An 18,765-nucleotide genomic window follows, 5' to 3' on the forward strand; every position below is an offset into this window, starting at 1 on the left:
TGCAAGGAGACCCAAAAGGAAAAGTTAAGATCTAATTATGATTATTCCATAAGCAGGGCTTGAATTAAACCCATTTCGAAATACCGTGTGCGCATTTACATAATTACTATTCCCAGCGTGATATGTTAGAACGAGGACATAATTCATGAAATTTTGATATTTAGCTATTTTAGTAAACACCTGTATTTCCTCCGAAATTTCGTTGAAATCGGATGAACAAATTCTAAAATCTTTTTAAAACATTTCTGGTTATAATCAAAGTTTAACACAATAATTTTGATTCTGACAAACGTACTTTAAACTGAATGAGGATATCTGATTAAAAAAGTTCGGCCATCTACAGTTATCGATAAGTTTATTGAAGAGACGTAATTTTATACTCAAGAAATATTTTAATTTACAAGTTTTTACTGCAGCGCACCAATTATCCAATTCAGTACATTTACATTCAGCTGCCAACACAATGCATAGTTCCCTATTTTTTATTTTTATTTTAATTCTCCTTAACATATAGAAGTAATGGCTGCAAAGGAGAGAACACAGAGACGAGACGCATTCTGTAAATAGAACACCCACCCCAGAGTGCTCAGGGAGAAGAAATGTGAATGACGCCATAGGAAACTTTCCAAAAACACAGTCATATATCCAACGCATTCATGTACACGACAAAGACGTCAATTAAATCCTGCATGCTAAAAGAAAACATTTCTCATTCACATAATGAATGGAAAGGAACGAAATATAAAATTTAAAAATATTTATCTGGCAACATAATAAGTACACGATACGAAGAAAAATTTCGAAACGGAACAAAGTGCCCAATTTCATTTTTTTTCCTTTTTTTTTTTTTTTTTTTTTTTTTTTTTTAACCAATAACGAAAGAGTATTGATCACAACGGGCCATACAGCACCAAACTATGATGTGGCTTTCCACACTAATACAAGAAACGTTTATTAAGTAACGAGCATATTCCATGTCTAAGTAGCATACAATGGTTGGCTAAAGTCAAATACGTCCAATTTCATAGAGAGCAAACACTTCTACTTCTTGGCCATGATTTCTTCCTCCATGGGACTGTACAGAACTTCAGGGGCGCTGCGTTAGCTTTGTATTCGACGGTCCAAAATATCCGAAGCACCTTTTACACTCTAATGTCTGTTGTAGGGAACTACTTCACACGTTAAGTACGTAAGGGCCCCCGACCGCCGTACTGGTTCCATTATTCTGCAGTTGAGATGCCATAGTTTCTAATTCGCGCAGTCCGTGTGCGGAACACTCGTATTTATGCGAAACTAGCTTCCGATAGAAGTGAACGGCGAAAGCGATGAAGATCACTACCACTGGTATCAGGACTATTGTACCAGCGAGTGCGGCGTAGAAACTGAACTCGTAGAATTTTACCCAACACAGGATGGCGATCTCGGACAGGAACAACAAGATGCCGAACACTGTGGAAAATGCCCAAGCGGCCTCAATGTAATAATTCATTTTCTCGTGCGGCGATTCAGTTACGGCTGCAATACCGTGAATGCTGGCAACGGCTTCGACATTCGGTAAGATGCATGTCGAGATCATGAGCGCCAACAGATGAACGGACACAAGGAGAGTGGTGCAGATGCTGAAAGCTATAAGAAGAGATTCTGGGATGTTCTCGCTAACTTGAATTTCCACCATCGCCACCTGGAAAATAAACGAACAAATAATCATTAATTAACATAAATAACAGTAGAAGATAATTAAAATATGCAATTTATACACACACTGGCAAAAAAAAAAAAAAAAAAAGACGAAACTTTGTATTAAGACAGTCACAGACAAAAGAAATGCGAATAAATATAAAGAAAATCGTCACGTGAAGTGATGACATGTTACCTCCTTATGTATAAAGACTGCACAGGCTGTTTGACTGCAGAAGCTGAAACAGCATGGAGAAAACGCGTGATCAATCATACTCAGAAAAACTCACGTTTAGCAGGAGTCACGGTTCAAGAAACGAAAGATAACTGGTTTCTCAAAAGCATCCATCTCAAAGGTTTTTAATGAATGGAAAGCAAGCGGTTCTTCCACATCTCAAAGGCGTAAATGTGAAGAAAAACAATACTTCAAGAGCGAAGCCTTCGTACTCTAAGGAGGACTATATGCAAGTGTGCATCAGATAGTATCTAAATTCAACCAAGCTAAGAACTATTTCAACCATATCATGTGAAGGGAATTGAAGAAATTGGGTATTGGCATTCGCCTGCCTATTCGGAAGCTACTTGTTTCACAGAAAAATCCGCTTACAGTGGTGCCGAGAACGTCGTGGTTGGACAGTGGAACAAAGTCATGTGGTCAAACGAATCACGATGCATTTGTTTTGCACTGACGGTAAGCAGAGAGCCTGGCGAGAACCTCAGGAAGCGATGGACCCTGCTTCCCTTTTTACGACAAATCTGGTGGTGGTATCATAGTATGGGAAATGTTTTGTTGGTATGGACTCGGTCCGTTGATAGGGGTCGATGGTCATCCAGGGGATAACTGAATTTTGTATCAGATTTACTGCATCCTGCAATGTTATACTTTTCTCACGAAGGTGTTTGTATTTTTTTTTTTTTTTAGCCAGTGTGTGTAATATATTAAATGATTCATAAAACAAAGTTAATACCCTTCATATAATTCAGTAGTATTTTTCGCTGCAGACACTCTTGAGTAAGATATCAGAACGTTCACTTAAGAGCCATTCACAAATTACGTAATGCATGGGGAGGGGGAAGGAAAGGTATTCCATGCAGCACGTGGGAGGCGAGTAGGCGGTGACACGAATGCTACGTAAAAAGTTTTTATCTACATAAAAAAAAAGTGACTTGAATAAGCGTTTTTCGTTATGTAATAATGACAAGGGGCTGTTGTAGGCTAATTGCTTAGGCTTAAACCACAATTCATAATTTTTTTAAAAATATTTCTTTTCAAAATTAAGATGTGAATTTATGCAAAATTCAGTTGTTTTTAAGGTTAAGTTTACTAGTATTGGTATGAATTGAACCGACTGCGTTGATTACAACATGCCCTGTATTCTGGTATATACACTGCGGCCTAAAAGTTTGGAAACACGTTTAATTTTTCTTAATTTTAAGTTTATTAGGGCCAACTTGTTTACCAATTTTTATTAAAAAATATATTCTATTATGTATAAAAAAATAATATTTAAGGAATTTGTAGAATATTCCAGAAAGGTGTAGGAGATTCCTGAATGTGGTAGAACGTTAGAGAAAATTTTAAAATACCGTGGACAGATGAATCCAAATTTCAGTAATTGAGAAAAAAAAAAAAAAAAAAATCTGGACTATACTCTACTTACTAAGTAAGCTAACCATGACGCAGCCACTATGTGATCGCTAACATTTTCCAACTAGTTGCCAATAAATTTCAGCTCAGTATCTACACTATATTTCCAAAAGTAATGACACCTGCATATTTCAAAGAATCCTTTATTGATACAATATTTAATAAAGTGTCGGCCCACTTTTCACCTTAATTACACACTGTATTCTCATTAGTAGGTTTCTACTGATGAGATTATTATTAAGGCGATATTTTGGTCCACTTCAATCACTAATTGTGCACGTATTGGCCTGGCCAGAAGCTAACGTTCCAGTTCATCTCAGAGGTTTCAGTGTGGTTAACGCTGGGCTCTGCGGCAGTTCAATGGAAGCTTTTGCAAGCCCATCTTTTCAAAGAAATCGCTACAAGGTTGTGCAGTATGATATGGTATTGTCATTCTGAAACATAAGACTCCCTCCATACTGCTGCCACACTGTAGGAAGGGCGAAATTGAACAGAATGTCAAGATACTAAAGGCATTCACTGTTCTAGAAATGAAGACCAATGCTCCACACTTCAGTAGGAGAAACAACTCCAAGAAGTGATAGCACCTTCGCCAAACTTCACAGCTGGGAAGACACCCTCTGGTAAATAATGTTCCTCAGGCATCCGACAAAACTTAAACACGATCATCACATAGGAAAACTGTCTATCATGATTCATCACACCATAACACAGCTTTCCAACGTTCCAAGGAACAATTACGATGTGACGTGCACCAGGAAATTAGATGCTTTGTGACTGAGACTGAATCGGGTCTGGTTACTAATCTGAGACTGAATTCGGTCTGGTTACTGGTAAAATCCGATTCTAGGCATCTCTCTACGTATTGTTCTTGCACTAATATCACTCCGTTGATCTGCTTCCTTCTAGCAAGAACAGTTGTGCTAGATCTATATTGCCTTATAGTAAACCTTATACTTATTCCTGAAACGTCAATTACAAATCCAAGGGTGTCCGTACAATTTTGGCAATACTGTATTTGACTGTTATTAAGTAGAATAATGGCGAAACAAACAGTAGGGTATTATTGTGTGGTAACGTCAGGCAAAATGAATGAACAGAATACATCAGCTGTTAAAAACTGAAGATATTTAAAAAGTATGCTGTAGGAGGCGGTGATCGCATGGGAACTTTCAAAAACCCACACTGCAACATATTTAATGCTGTATAAATTTATCCTTGGCATGCGTATACTTGAACAGGAATCAAATTTATATGCCTATTAACTTTCTTAGTGTTGCGAAGGATAACTCTACGCAGTAGCTAAAATATCAAAAAGCTATTTTTTTTTTTTTTTAAAAGAAGCGTTATCACATAGACTAGAAACCTTGGACCAAAATCTAGAATAAAAAAAAAAAAAAAAAAAAAAATCGGTAACTGCATTATAAAAAGTCATTAACGCGGGTTGACAACCGTCTTTAATAGCATATTCATCTTCATTAATGCAAAATAAGGCCATTATAAATCACACGTAGAAGATGAGTTGGGTACAGTTCGCAAGCTGCAATCTATCTGCCTAAAACAAAAATCTGCTAACGCCTCTACAAGAGTAGATTTAAGTGAATAGAGGGTTCTGAGAAGAGGCCTAAGGGCTAAAATTCGCACCCAGCTGTGCTCAATAAGACTCAGATGCGCAGAACTGGGTCATCACTGTATCCGAAGAATGTACCCATTTTGAAGGAATTCAAGACCTATGACATTTCTGAAAAAGACTCAGAGGGCTCAATGAGTTCGTCCCTGCATTTATGAGCAGTTTACAAAAATAAAATAAAAAAGAACAAAAATAATAAAATTAATAAAAAAAATGAGAAAGAGGTTAGAGAGCATTTGGGGCGCTGAGGATTGGTAATTTATTGTAACCAGAAGGCCAAATTGTCAAGCACAAAATATTGAATTTCCTTGGGCAATGGTATTGGGGCATGTTTTCCATAATGGACAACTCGTTATTCATAAATGTACAGTATCCTTCTACAAAATTTTAAATATTCTCACAGATGTCTCTTACCAGCAGTGCTCCTAAAACAATTTGGCTGCCTGGATTTACACATGATGATAGGCTACTGCAAAACTGCGCAGAGCAGAGGCCACAAACTTCAGGTTCAGATATCAAGGTGGACCTCGTTATATATTTGATAGGATATTATGATGTGGTTACAAAGGAACTGGATGCAAAAAATAATTTTGATATCATATATTTGGATTTCAGGAAAGCTTTTGACACTGTTGCGCATGGAAGACTATTGTACAAATTGGAGCAGAATGGTATTAAGGGTAAGTTGCTACAATGGATAAAAGGATGGTTAAGTGCGAGAAGACAGAGGGTGGTAATCAATGGGTGCTGCTCTTCTTGGACTAATGTTATTAACGGAGTCCCACAGGGTTCGGTGTTAGGTCCACTGTTGTTTTGTATATTTATCAATGATATTGATGAAGGTATATCAGGCTTAATGTCGAAGTTTGCAGATGATACAAAGGTTGGCAGGGTTGTTAATGACAGTAATGGCAGTGTGCTACTGCAACAGGATCTGGATAATTTGGGCAGATGGGCTAAGAAGTGGCAACTGAAGTTTAACCTTGACAAATACAAAGTACTGCATATGGGTAGAAGTAACCCCAGAGAAACGTACCAACTGTGTGGTACTTCACTTAAGGTGGTAGAAAATGAAAAAGACCTGGGAGTAATTGTGCAGGCAGATATGAAGTTTTCTGAGCAATGCAGACAGGCTGTCAGGGCAGGTCATGGGGTTTTGTCAATGATATATAGGAATTTTGCTAGCAGGGAAAAGGAGGTGATTATCCCTCTGTATAAGGCAATGGTCAGGCCACGCCTTGAGTACTGCGTACAGGTCTGGAGGCCTCATTTTAGGAAGGATGTAGATTTACTTGAGCGTGTACAGAGAAGGGCAACAAGATTGGTGAGGGGAATGAAGGGATCCTCTTATCAAGAGAGGCTTAAGTTCTACAAATTGCAGTGGCTGGAGACTAGGCACCTGCGCGGTGATCTGATTGAAGTGTATAAGGCCTTGAATGGGTTCAGCACGCTGAATTCTGATGGGATCCTTCCACTTGTTCAGATTACGAACCTAAGGGGACATAAATTCAAATTAAGAAAAGACGGATGTAGAATAGATATGCAGAAATTTGCCTTTAGCCAGCGGGTGGTTAATTGCTGGAACAAACTTCCATCTGTCGTTGTGGAAGTTGATAGGTTGAATAAATTTAAGGAGGAATTGGACAGGCATTTGGAGGGAATGGTGTGATTTTTTTTTTTTTTTTTGGCTGATGCTGCATAAGCTCATACATTTGCTTTCTTGCATCACTTGCCACTACTACTACTATATCCACTGATCAATGAAGATCATTACATACATATGTAGCGGTTGTCATGCGTTGTTTTATTTATACAGCACACTCAATTACTCCCATGGTAACCTGCCAATGTATTTCCATAAGCTATTTCAGACTGAATACAACCGCAATAAATGTCAGAAATGCGTTACCAAGGCTCACGTTAAAAATTAAGAGCACGATTATTTTTAAGTGATTATATACTGACATATTCATTCCTCCAATTAGCGCACAGCAACAAACACTATATTCAGTGCTTCAGCTGCAACATACAGATATGAATAACTGCCAGATTTCTATCGATCCAATTTTAATGAATTTTGAGAAGGCACGACAAATCGTTTTATAAGGTCTAAATAAAAAATTTCCAGAAAATCCATCATCTACTGAGAGTAAAGTTAATACATGGGGACGGAGGCAAAAATAAGTAATAACTGCCAGACTTCTACTGGTCCGATTTCAATGAAATTTCGGATGGTTTTTCCAGTAGACCCAAATATAAAAATCTTCGAAAAATCCTTCCATTAGGAGATGATTTCTTACATGCAACGGTTCTATTCTATCTCTAGACAGCAGATGTCCATATTAGCAATAGCCTTATAGCCTTATGTCGAACTGTCACAGCAGTGCCTTATCCATTTTTTTTTTTTTTTAAATGGATAACGGATTCGCCTAATAGGTGGGGGTTAGCCGATTAAAAAAAAGTTTAGGCTGACTACGTGCATAGTAATAATTTCTAAAGAGTACAGGCTTGTCACCGTTACTAGAGAGACAATAGCGTCAATAGCGTCTCTTGAAGGTTGACCGCAGAGAAATGTTATTTCGGCTGTTTGAAATACTGCGATAACTATTGGATTTGAAAAACCATGCTACCCTCGCCTGAGACGAACTAACTCAGCCACACTGTGAAAAAGACTCACAAAAATTCCTCACATCGTTGACGGGATTCGAACTCGGGTCTTTTCCACCCAGTGTGAGGAGGTAGGCGTCACCACCAATCGTGCCACCCACGAGGGCCTATAATTCACATTCTGGAGAGTTTTCACATGGTTCGGCTTGGGGTCTTATTGCTTAAATCCGGCCTTTCATAGGCCTAGTTGTATTATAATGTTAGCGCTCATAATTTTATTATAATGTATAGTTGTGTGTCAAGCGTTAAAGAAACTAAGACTATAAGGCTTCATTACATACTGTCTGTCACTGAGCGTGTTCTTCTGTCGGTTTGCTGGATGAAAAATCGAGAGAGAGAGAGCGCTCAAATTCTTCAGGTCGCTGACAGGATACGAAATTTCCTTTCAGTTTGGGAGAAAGATGATTATTTACTGTGCAACCCAAGAAGGTCACATAATGTGTTATATACTAATATGTAATACATACACTAAGCGATCAATGAATTATGACCACATATCTAATAACGTATTGGTCCACCGTTCGTACCGATAACATCCGCTATTTACTTGGGCATTGATTCCACTACATGTCTGAAGACGTCCGTAGTTCTGCAAGGCTTCACACACTCTCAGAATAGATGACGCTTCACTTCATGTTCCCTAATCACCAAGTGAAGATATTGGTGATATCTTCAATTGATTGGTGAAGATATCACAAATCAAGGTGAGTGATATCTTTGCTGTGTTCAACTGTCGCAGAGGGACCTGCCGTGGAGCCCATACGCCCAGCTGCACCCTTCGCTTACCGTGAACATCCACCTTGTATAATCCTTTACGGTTCTGTTGGCTGTTGTGTTATGTTATTTGGTTTTTTTAGGAGCATTAGCAACTAAAGCCATATTGCTCCGGGATATGCGGTGGTCATTCCCTGACCTTTCCGCATCCTCCGTATTTGGTGGTGACGGGCTCTAACCCCGGTCTAATCAAGAAGCGTGTGCTTCTTGATTAGACCGGGGTTAGAGCTGCTCCTTCCCACCTGGCTACGGAGGCGCCCGGTTCTGTTTGCGGGAGGTGGTTTGACCCATTCGACAACAATCTTTGTACACATTAACCCAGTGGGCCATAAGCAATACGGTTCACCGGGGTTAAGTGTTTACTTACACCCCTGCACGGGTAGCACAGTGGTATAGTCACCGTCCTCCCCATACCGGGTGGAAAAGGCCGGGGTTAGAATCCCGTCGATGACCTTTAGTGGCTTTTTTTTTATTTTGTGGCTCAGTTAGTCGGTCTCAGGCGTGGATAGCAAGGTTTTCCCCCCACAGAAACGGGTTTTTCGTCCAGCAAACAGGCATATCGACCAGAGAACACACGCAATATACATGGGTAGATGTAATCACTTACAGGGGACCCTAATATCATAATTTGTTTACTTACACCCATCCTCAGGCAGAGGAGGGGGAGGATACGGGTCTGTCTCCCCTCATCCCCATACTTCGCCTGGTGAGGCTCGTCCCCATTGACCTCTTTGGGGATGCGTACTCTATCGTCCCCATCCTTCTACCTGTTTTCCCCCAGTCTTCAGTCGTTAGCAGAGGCATATGATGCAAGAAAGCAAGCTTATACAGCATCAGCCAAAAAACCTTCCCATTTAACCCATCCATTTGTTCAAAAAGTTTGCCCAGTTCTTCCTTGAATTTATTTAAGCTATCAACTTCCACGACAAATGGTAGTTTGTTCCAGCAATCAACTACCTTGGCTAAAGGCAAATTTCCGGACATCTATAACTGTCTTTTCTTAATTTGAATTTACACCCCCTCAGGTTTGTAATCTGAGCAAGAGGAAGAATCCCAACAGAATTGAGCCTGCTGAACCCATTCAAGGCCTTATACACCTCAATCAGAACACCTCACAGGTGCCTAGTCTCCAGACGCAGAACTTAAGCCTTTCCTGTTAACAGCACCCCTTTGTTCTCACCAGTCTTGTTGCCCTTCTCTGTACTCATTCTAGCAACTCTACATCCTTCCTAAAATGAGGCCTCCAACCTTGTATAATTTTTTTTTTTTTGATAGTTATTAGTATTTTGAAGTATTTATTATTATGAAAATAAGCGACCATAGATTTGTGGTTGAAAAGAGGAACTTTAAAACGATAAGAAAGTATTTCTAGTAGCGCAACTATGGTCGATGAAAACGAACACAATATTGTTACACTTCAAAGAGAGGATGATCAATCGCAGCCTTTTGTTCTCCAAAAATTCGAAGTGAAAAAAACGGGAACCAAGTAATAAAAGACCAAAACGAATGTATGATGACAGTTATTTGATTTTCGGTTTTACATGTGTTGGAAATAAAGATACCCCTGATGCACAGTGCGTCGTATGTAATAAAATATTACGAAACAGTTCTTTGGATTCCGGTAAACTTGTGTTTCGTAAGTGTTCAGCGAATATGTTGTGAGATGAAAAGTGTTCTGTGACTAAAAAAAGTTTTGGAAAACGCTGGTCTACACGAATGCTATGGTAATAACAACACTCTGGTTCGACACTGGAGACTGAAAATAAATGTACTAGACTGTGTACAGTGGCTGTACACAATACTGTCAAAGCAAAATTGTCAAGAGTTAACATAAAATCAAAGGCGCTGCAAGTAATTAATTATAAAAATTAAATTACTATGACAAAACAATATACATTACATCATACTGATGTAATTTTTTTTTTTTTTGGTAGTTGTTGGCGCATCGGCTTCTGTGGCCATAGTGCACCTCCCAAGGTTTTTGCAGTACTTCGATACAAGCCCGAGGCGGGATTCGAACCCGCGACCTTTGGGTTGCCACGCAGGCACCTTGCCCACCTGGCTAGCCCGGTCGGCTACTGATGTAATGTATATTATATTATACAGAGTGATCACTTTAAATAAGAACCGATCAGAATGGAGATAACGTCGAGGAAAAGAGTGTTAAAAACGTAAAATTTAGAAGCTCTTATTCTGCGGCTGGTGGCACTATCTGGACTAGTACCTATAAAATTACGAATGTGCATGCATAGAGTAAAAGCATAAAATGAACATGATCTGAAAAGGTTAAAACTCAGCCACTAAACACGTCAATAATACTCAATGCGATTTTTGTAGGCAATTTGAATTTTATAAGGCACCATCAAAATCTAATCTATATGCTTTTGAAAACGTTCAGAGAGAGAGAGAGAGAGAGAGAGAGAGAGAGAGAGAGAGAGAGAGAGAGAGAGAGAGAGAGAGAGAGAGAGAGAGAGAGAGAGAGAGAGAGAGAGAGTTGTGCGTGCACATCGACTGAGAAACGTTTCTGAACATGTTTCCTCTTGCAAGGTTATATTGAAAAGACTACTTAATTTATAACAAATTAAGTAACCTCAGAGAATAAAGAATATTACTTGTAAATTTAATGTCTCTAGCGCTATTTTTTTCACTGGAAGTTATTCATTTATCTTATTCAACTCTATCCTCTCTCATAGGGTGTTTCCTACATCCTGGAGCAAATACGCTCTCGCCCACTACCTAAAGTTCAACTACCAAGCCAGCTAAAGCACTATAGACCGATATCCACTGCATCCACGCTCCTAAAGCTACCGGGAAAAAAGTCCTTCTTCCGCATATAACACGCCATCTTCTTCCACAACCACCAAAGCAACTCCATTATGTTCTCCCTAATAGATCAACTGTCTCCAACCTTCCGGCAGTACAAACGGCAATTCTAAACGCATTTGAGGTCAGATCAGAAATAGCGGTTGTTTATGCCGATATCGAAGCTGCTTTTGATAGCCTCAACATCACAGCCCTTCTGAATCTCCTAACCAATTTCTTCCGGATAAAAGCTGACGTTTTCGCTTTTCTGCACTCACTCCTCTGGAATAGAACAGTGTACTTCACTCATCGCAACATCTCCTATACCCGATCCATCAATGCAGGTGTGCCGCAAGGTGGCGTTTTATCAGGGCTACTTTTTACCGCCCTCCTTATTCCGTTTGTGTGTAACAGAGATGATGTTATTACCTACGCCGACGATATAAAGTTCCTAACCGAAATACCACCATCAGCCGACAGAGGAGTGATCACATCGGAAATTTGTAATAAGATCATAGCTCTCTCTAACCATCAACTATTTCGGTCTTAAACTGAACCTCCAAAAATCCGTTAATATGGTTTTCTCTCTGAAGAAGTGTCCCACATTCAAAGAACCTTCACCGGAGGGCACAATTATTCCAAGTGTAACTAAACACAAAGATCTCGGTGTAACCTTCGACCCGAACCTTAGGTTCAATTGTCACATCGAATGTGTTCTACGCAAGATCAGCTTGTGTTATGACGTCTTCAGCTGATAAGTACGCAGCTGCGGAGGTTGAGGGCTGTGGAGATTTAGAAGGGGTCGGCCGCTCAACCTTAGGAAAGAACATAATTAATGGATGATTGGACGGTGGCTTTTTTCTTTTCATCGTAGATTTCCTTGTAGCAAGCAATTCACCCCTCTGTTAACTTTTAAGAATTGTTTGCTGTCAGGATCCATCTTCTCAAACCTCGCCAATTGCCGTTGCAATTTCATGAAATGCCATTGCCATCTCTCCGGAGATGAAGCGTCTCGGTGCCTCATTTGGTTCATCTTGAGCTTCGTCAGCATTTTCTTCTTTCACCATCACTGCATGCAAGTCAATAAGTTCTTTGTTAGATAACTCCTTCTCTTCCTCCTCTATTAACTCCTCCACGTCTTTGGCAACAACCTCCAACTGAAGTAGCTCTGCAACCTTTACAATGTTATCTGTAACCTCTTCATATGATTCGTCGTTTTCAAATCCTTCAAAGATTTTTACGTGCCGTGGGCATATTTTCTTCCATGCGCCATTTAAGCAACTTTTAGTAATTTCCGCCCAGGCTTTATTAATGTTTAAGATGGCGTGGTAAATACTGTAAGATTTCTAAAAGTCTCTTAACGTAAGATTTTTCTCACTGTCTGCTGCAGATAATGCCGGAGCAAATGTTGTGCATAAATAGCATGCTTTTAAATTCAAAATAACACCCTGATCCATTGGTTGGATGAGTGAAGTCGTGTTTGGCGGTAGAAATATGACTCTCGTGTTCGAATTGAAATCATCTAGATGCATAGGATGTCCAAGCAAAATCTTGAAAGGAACGTTGTTCTTTTTACAATATTTTTCAACCTCAGGAATGAAGCAGCATTTAAACCAATCCTCAAAGAGATATATTGTTATCCATGCTCTCTGGTTCGATCGGAAATGCACCGGTAAGATGGCTTTACTGATGCCCTTAAATGCACGAGGATTTCCAGAATACAAAACCAGTGGTTTTAATCTGTAATATCCCGCTGAATTAGCCCCAAGCAAGAGCATGGCCTTATCTTTTGACGCCTTGAAACCTGGCATTGTATTTTCCACTTTGGCAATGTATGTTCGATCCGGGATTTTTTTTTTCACTACAGAGCAGTCTCGTCAACGTTAAAAATTTGCTACGTTGAATAACCGCCTTCATCAGTAATTTTTCCCAACACATCACAAAATTTCTCTGCAGCTGCAGAATCGGTACTGGCGACTTCACAGCATACTATAATGTTTTGGAAACCAGCGCGATGCTTGAATCTATTAAACCACTCGTTGCCTGACACGAACTTGGCTTGGGGTTCGCCGTACTTATCCTTGATATCTTCATAAATACTTCTGGCTTTTGTTTGAATGGCCACTGGACTCAGGGGCACTTGCTTCTGAATCAGATTTTCCATCCATATTATTAATTAGTATTAGTAACGGCCGTATGGTGCAAGAAAGCCTATGGCTTATGCTGCACCAGCCAAAAAAAAAAAAAAAAAAAATCCGAACAAAACAATGATAAAAACAAAAATTAAATAAATAAATAAATAATAATAATTAATAAATAAATAAAAATAATAAAAGGAAATTAAAAATTAAATAAAAAGGAAATTAATCCTATCAACCTATGCGCTTCCCTTACCCGAAAGTACTATCCAGATGACCTTTGAATTTCCCCAAACTGTCGGCCTCTACCACCCATGAAGGCAACTTATTCCAGTAATTTATAACTCGCTGGCTAAAATAAAACTTCCTGCAGTCCAATCTAAACATTTCCCCGCGTAACTTGAATTTATGTCCCCTAGTTCTAGCATCATTTATAATCTTGAAAATTTTGTCCTCATTCATTTTACTGATGCCTCTCAGAGCCTTAAACACCTCAATCAAATCTCCCCTAAGGTGTCTAGTTTCCAAACTCTGCAACCCACATATTCGAAGTCTTTCTTCATACGGACGCCCTTTTGCCGATCTCACCAGGCGAGTTACCCTTCTTTGCACCCTTTCAAGAAGCTCGATGTCTTTCTTTAGGTGCGGTCTCCATACTTGAACACAGTATTCCAAGTGGGGTCTAACATAAGCCTTATATAATGGGATTATCACGTCCCTATCTCTACTTGCAAAAGTTCGATAGATCATCGATAGGACACCATGGGCCTTCCTTGCAACCTGTTTACAATGCTCAGAGAATTTCATGTCTGACCGTATCGTAACACCCAAGTCCCTTTCCTCCAGTACTGGGTTTAGTTGAACTCCACCAAGTGAATAAGTTTTTTTGGGATTACTGTTTCCCAGGTGTAATACCTTACACTTTGTTGGATTAAAGCACAGCTGCCATTTTTCTGACCATTCTTGAAGTCTATCTAGGTCTCTCTGCAGAAGCTCAGCTTGACAGTGATCATTAACTACCCTACCAATTTTAACATCATCTGCAAATTTAGACATCACGCCCTCTATCCCTTCATCAATGTCGTTTATGAAAATTAAAAACAACAGTGGTCCTAATACTGATCCTTGGGGAACCCCACTTCTTACATCAACCCAATCTGAGGAATAGCCATTTATATTAACAGAATAACATTAGAATTATATTAGCAGAATAACCCTCTGCCCTGAAGCCATCCTTCTATCCATCTAAGGATTTTCCCAGTGATTCCAACCTGTTCCAGCTTATAAAGCAACCACTCATGTGGGACTGAGTCAAAAGCTTTGCTGAAATCTAAATAAACAATGTCGAAATTATTCCCTAAATCCAGCTCGTGAGTGACCCTTTCGAAATAGCGAACCAGATTTGTTAAACATGATTTTCCCTTTACAAAACCATGCTGAGTATCCTTGAGAATTTCAATTCGATCCAAATGATCCTGAATTCCACCCTTGATCAATGCCTCCATGATTTTCCCTACTACTGAAGTCAGACTGACAGGTCGATAATTTCCCACTTCACTTTTAGAGCCACCCTTATGTATGGGAGATACATTTGCACTTTTCCAATCCAAGGGAATCTCCCCAGAGTCTAGTGATGCTCGCATAACCAGCCTCAGTGGTTCAATGCACTCGCTTGCCGCCTCTCTTAAGATTATAGGGTATATTCCATCAACTCCAGGAGTCTTACTAGTCTGTAGGCTTGAAAGTTTTTTCATTAAATAATCTTGCGAAATTTCAATATCATTAATTACATATTTTTTAACTTCGCTCCCACAATTTCCCATTGCCACAAAAGGCTTTTCATTTGTAAATATCGATGCAAAATAACTGTTGAGTTCATCTGCAACGGCAGCTGGTGAATTTATTACTATCCCCTTTCCCTTACGTAAAGGTCCGATCTGGTTTGTCCTGCTCTTCTTGGCATTTATATATGTGAAGAATTCTTTATCCCCCCTCTTTGCTCTGTTTGCTAGTGATTTCTCATAAACTGCCTTTGCCTGTCGAACCTTTTCTGTGGCTCTATTACACATCACCTTGTAGCTGTTATAGGCTTCAGTACTTTTTATTGCTCTGTAACGTTTCCATGCCACCTTTTTCTGCTCAAGTAATGTGGCAACTTCACTATTCATCCAACTTGGAACCCTTCTCGTGGAGTATTTTTTTAATGGTATATACGCATTCAAGGCATCTGTGATTAATGTTTTAAAAGCGTACCACAGTTCAATTGTATTCATTCTCTGCGCGATATCTACCCAGTTAATAGAGGCCATGTAGTACCTTAAGGCATCGTAATTTCCTTTTCTGAAATTAAAACCCATTCCTTTGCCTTTTACTTCTGCTACCTCTCTCGTCATCATCCACCGTAGAACTCCGTGATCACTTCCTGCTACTGGTTCCTCTACTGTCAGCCCTGTTATGTCATCTGATTCATGTGTGATGATGAGGTCTAGGATATTCTTTTCTCTAGTACTTTCCCTGACATGTTGATACAAATAACAGTCATCTAGTTGATTTAAAAATTTTGTTCCCCATGTCGAGTTTCCTTCCCATTTACTCCAATCAATTAGAGGCAAATTGAAATCACCCATAATAAGGCATTGACGCTTACTTGCCCATTCCATTTGCATGTAGAGGCTTTTGTCATAGTCTTCACAATCACCTGGTCTGTAGATTACGCCTACTCGCATTGTACCTTTGTTTCCAACTATCTCACACCATACAGACTCTATACTAGCATGTGAAATGTCTGAATCTGGGAAAGCTATCGTCGCACTCAGGCTGCTTCTGATAAGAAGCATTACCCCACCACCCCTTCTATCTACTCTATCCTTCCTAAATACATTATACAAGCCGTACTGAAACTCATCATCCCCAATTTCCGGGTGGCACCACGTCTCCGTAAGCCCTATTATGTCCGCGTTACTTGTTTTAACCAGCAGTTCGAATTCGCTCATTTTATTGACGACACTTATAACGTTACTGTATAAACAATTAAGATTTACTGTTCTTGTATATTTAACAACCCTAACACAACCCTTGAAGTTTTTTAGGCTCTCTTCCCTGATATTAGCTACCTGCTCACGTGAAACGTCTTTGCCCCCAGAACATCTAGATAATATGTCCAGTTGGGGTAACAGATAAGAACTCTTAAGGTATGTGCAAGAGTTACATTGACCAATATTATCAGATAAACGCGTGTCAGTATTACCCACATCCCCCCTAACTTGCAGTTTCCCTGAGCCTTTAAGGTATCCTCAATAATACTGGCAAAAACCTTTGCACCACCTTTGTTTAAGTGTATCCCGTCTCTACAAAACAAATTCCTTCTACCTACAAGTGTGGGCCATGCTGATAGAAATTTACCCCCTAAAGCCTTGCAGATTCCTTCAAGTCTTGAGTTAATCCACAAGGCTCTTAACATATAATCCCTCCTATCGTGTCTGGGCAGAATTGCAGACACATAGACATTATGGCCTAGCTCGCGACATTTCCTCAGCATGGTCCTGTATTTTTCCAACAAATCGTCAGATCGTGTACGTTTAATATCGTTTGTCCCCACATGAATAATAATATTTTCTTTACCCCCTTTAAAATCTGACAGTCTGTTGGTGACATCATCAATAGTTGCTCCCGGCAGACATACCCTGGTTCTGCTCCACCTATCTTTATTACAAAAAATATTCCCCGTTTCCCTGACAATGGAGTCTCCTAATAAAACAATGTCCTTTCTAACCAGGGTAGTTTGCACTTGGTTTTTCTGTTTTGAGGGTCGAATCGGGTGTGCATCACTTGGTAGATTGCTGGAGTTTTGAGTCCCTGACGAGCTCCCAGAAGCATTATTTTCGAGGGCAAGCACTCGTTTTTTCAGGGACTCAAATTGTTCCATCAGTGCACCAAATTGTAATTTAAGATCGGTGCACTCCTTACATCGATCACAAAGAAAAGAATCCCCAGGTGAGGTAGGATTAGTCACCAGGTCGACCTTGGAAAACATTCCACAGGTTCCACAACGGATTAAATCATGACTCACCCGTAAATCGCCATCTGCTATTTCCGTGTGACTCACGATACTCTGTGACGTGTTTAAGGCAGATCTTGTAACAACCATTATAAAATTAAATAAATATCAATGAAAGTAACTTTAAAAAATTATATCTATAATATTATTAAAATCAAACAGTTACAGGAAAACCTATAACAAAATAATCCAACAATATTTAAATAAATCAAATATTTAAAAGCACTATCCAAAAGTAAACCACTTAACTGAGGAGCCCTGTCTAAGCGCGTCCGCTCACCTCGAATGCCAACGTACTAATGGCTTCGTATTAATAGCTGTTCCATCTTCGATATAGCACTTGAACACTGTTTTGTGATCACTGTTGATCTTAAGTGCGCTGATCCTTGGAAATGTTCTTTTATACGCGCACTGTCCTTTAAAATAGTATTCATTGTTGAAGCAGCGAAACCTAATTCCCTTGCAATAGATGACAAACTTTGTCCTGCTTCCTACGTCTTAACCCACACAATTGCAGTTATCGGTATTATCGCCAAAGCAACAAGATCGAGTTTACTACCCGTTTATAATAGATTGCGCTAAAAGAAAAGCCCAATAAACCGGAAAGTGCAAATTTTTTTTGGGTCGTGACCTCCGTGATCATTATAAATATGACCAATTTACCGGTGATGTTTCAAATTTTTTAAATAAAGAACACAACAACTGATGGATTGGTTAGAACTGTCCTGTACAATGCTTGCCACGATTATTGATCTCACAACCTAAGCTTACTTTGTATGGAGTCACATGAAATCCAAGGTGTGAAATTCTACGCATATTACCACGCAAGACGAACAAAGAAATAGCATTTTGAAAGCTGATGAAACCATTAAGAATAGTTCTGAAACGATAAGAAATCCATGGAATAGTCGATTCGTAGGGTTGAATGCTTAATTGAACAGGCGTATTTCAGTTTCTTTTAACGTTTTGGAATTTATGATTAATGTTCAATATCTCGGAAATAGCTTTTGAGATATGGTTGTAGGAACTTTTTTCTTCTTATTTTTAGCTGTAGAATGTTCTAGATTTGTTCTGGGCAATTTTGAAATACCATGAATATAATCATATGGTATCGGTATAAATGGAAATTCAGACATTTCCCATACAGTGTAAATAGATGGCTAGTAAGAGTTCACTTGAATGATGGTGCGTATATGTACAACACAGATTACAGTCCATGTCCAGTCAGCATCATGAAGAGACGGAAAACGATAGGCTTTACATGTTTTTCTTAAAAAAGACGTTAGATGACCAGAATAGAAGGCGTGACTGCATGAGAATGTCCGTCGATGGTTTTAATCGGTAATAATTTGAGAATTTACAGTCCAACTTG

General features: G+C 39.3%; 1 protein-coding gene across 2 annotated transcripts in view; it reads right to left on the reverse strand.

Moving 5' to 3' along the window:
* Positions 1-860: 860 nt before the first annotated feature.
* LOC150089007 (calcium release-activated calcium channel protein 1-like) overlaps positions 861-18,765 on the reverse strand; it is an 86,338-nt gene continuing 68,433 nt past the window's right edge. For both annotated transcript variants that reach the window (XM_090369767.1, XM_090369766.1), the window contains one exon: positions 861-1,681. In XM_090369767.1, coding sequence (XP_090225893.1) covers positions 1,175-1,681 — 507 coding nt within the window. In that variant the 3' untranslated portion in view covers positions 861-1,174. The remainder of the gene's footprint in view (positions 1,682-18,765) is intronic.

The sequence above is a fragment of the Mastigoproctus giganteus genome, chromosome 3, assembly GCF_048544385.1.
Source record: "Mastigoproctus giganteus isolate SK-2022 chromosome 3, ASM4854438v1, whole genome shotgun sequence".
NCBI lineage: Eukaryota > Metazoa > Arthropoda > Arachnida > Uropygi > Thelyphonidae > Mastigoproctus > Mastigoproctus giganteus.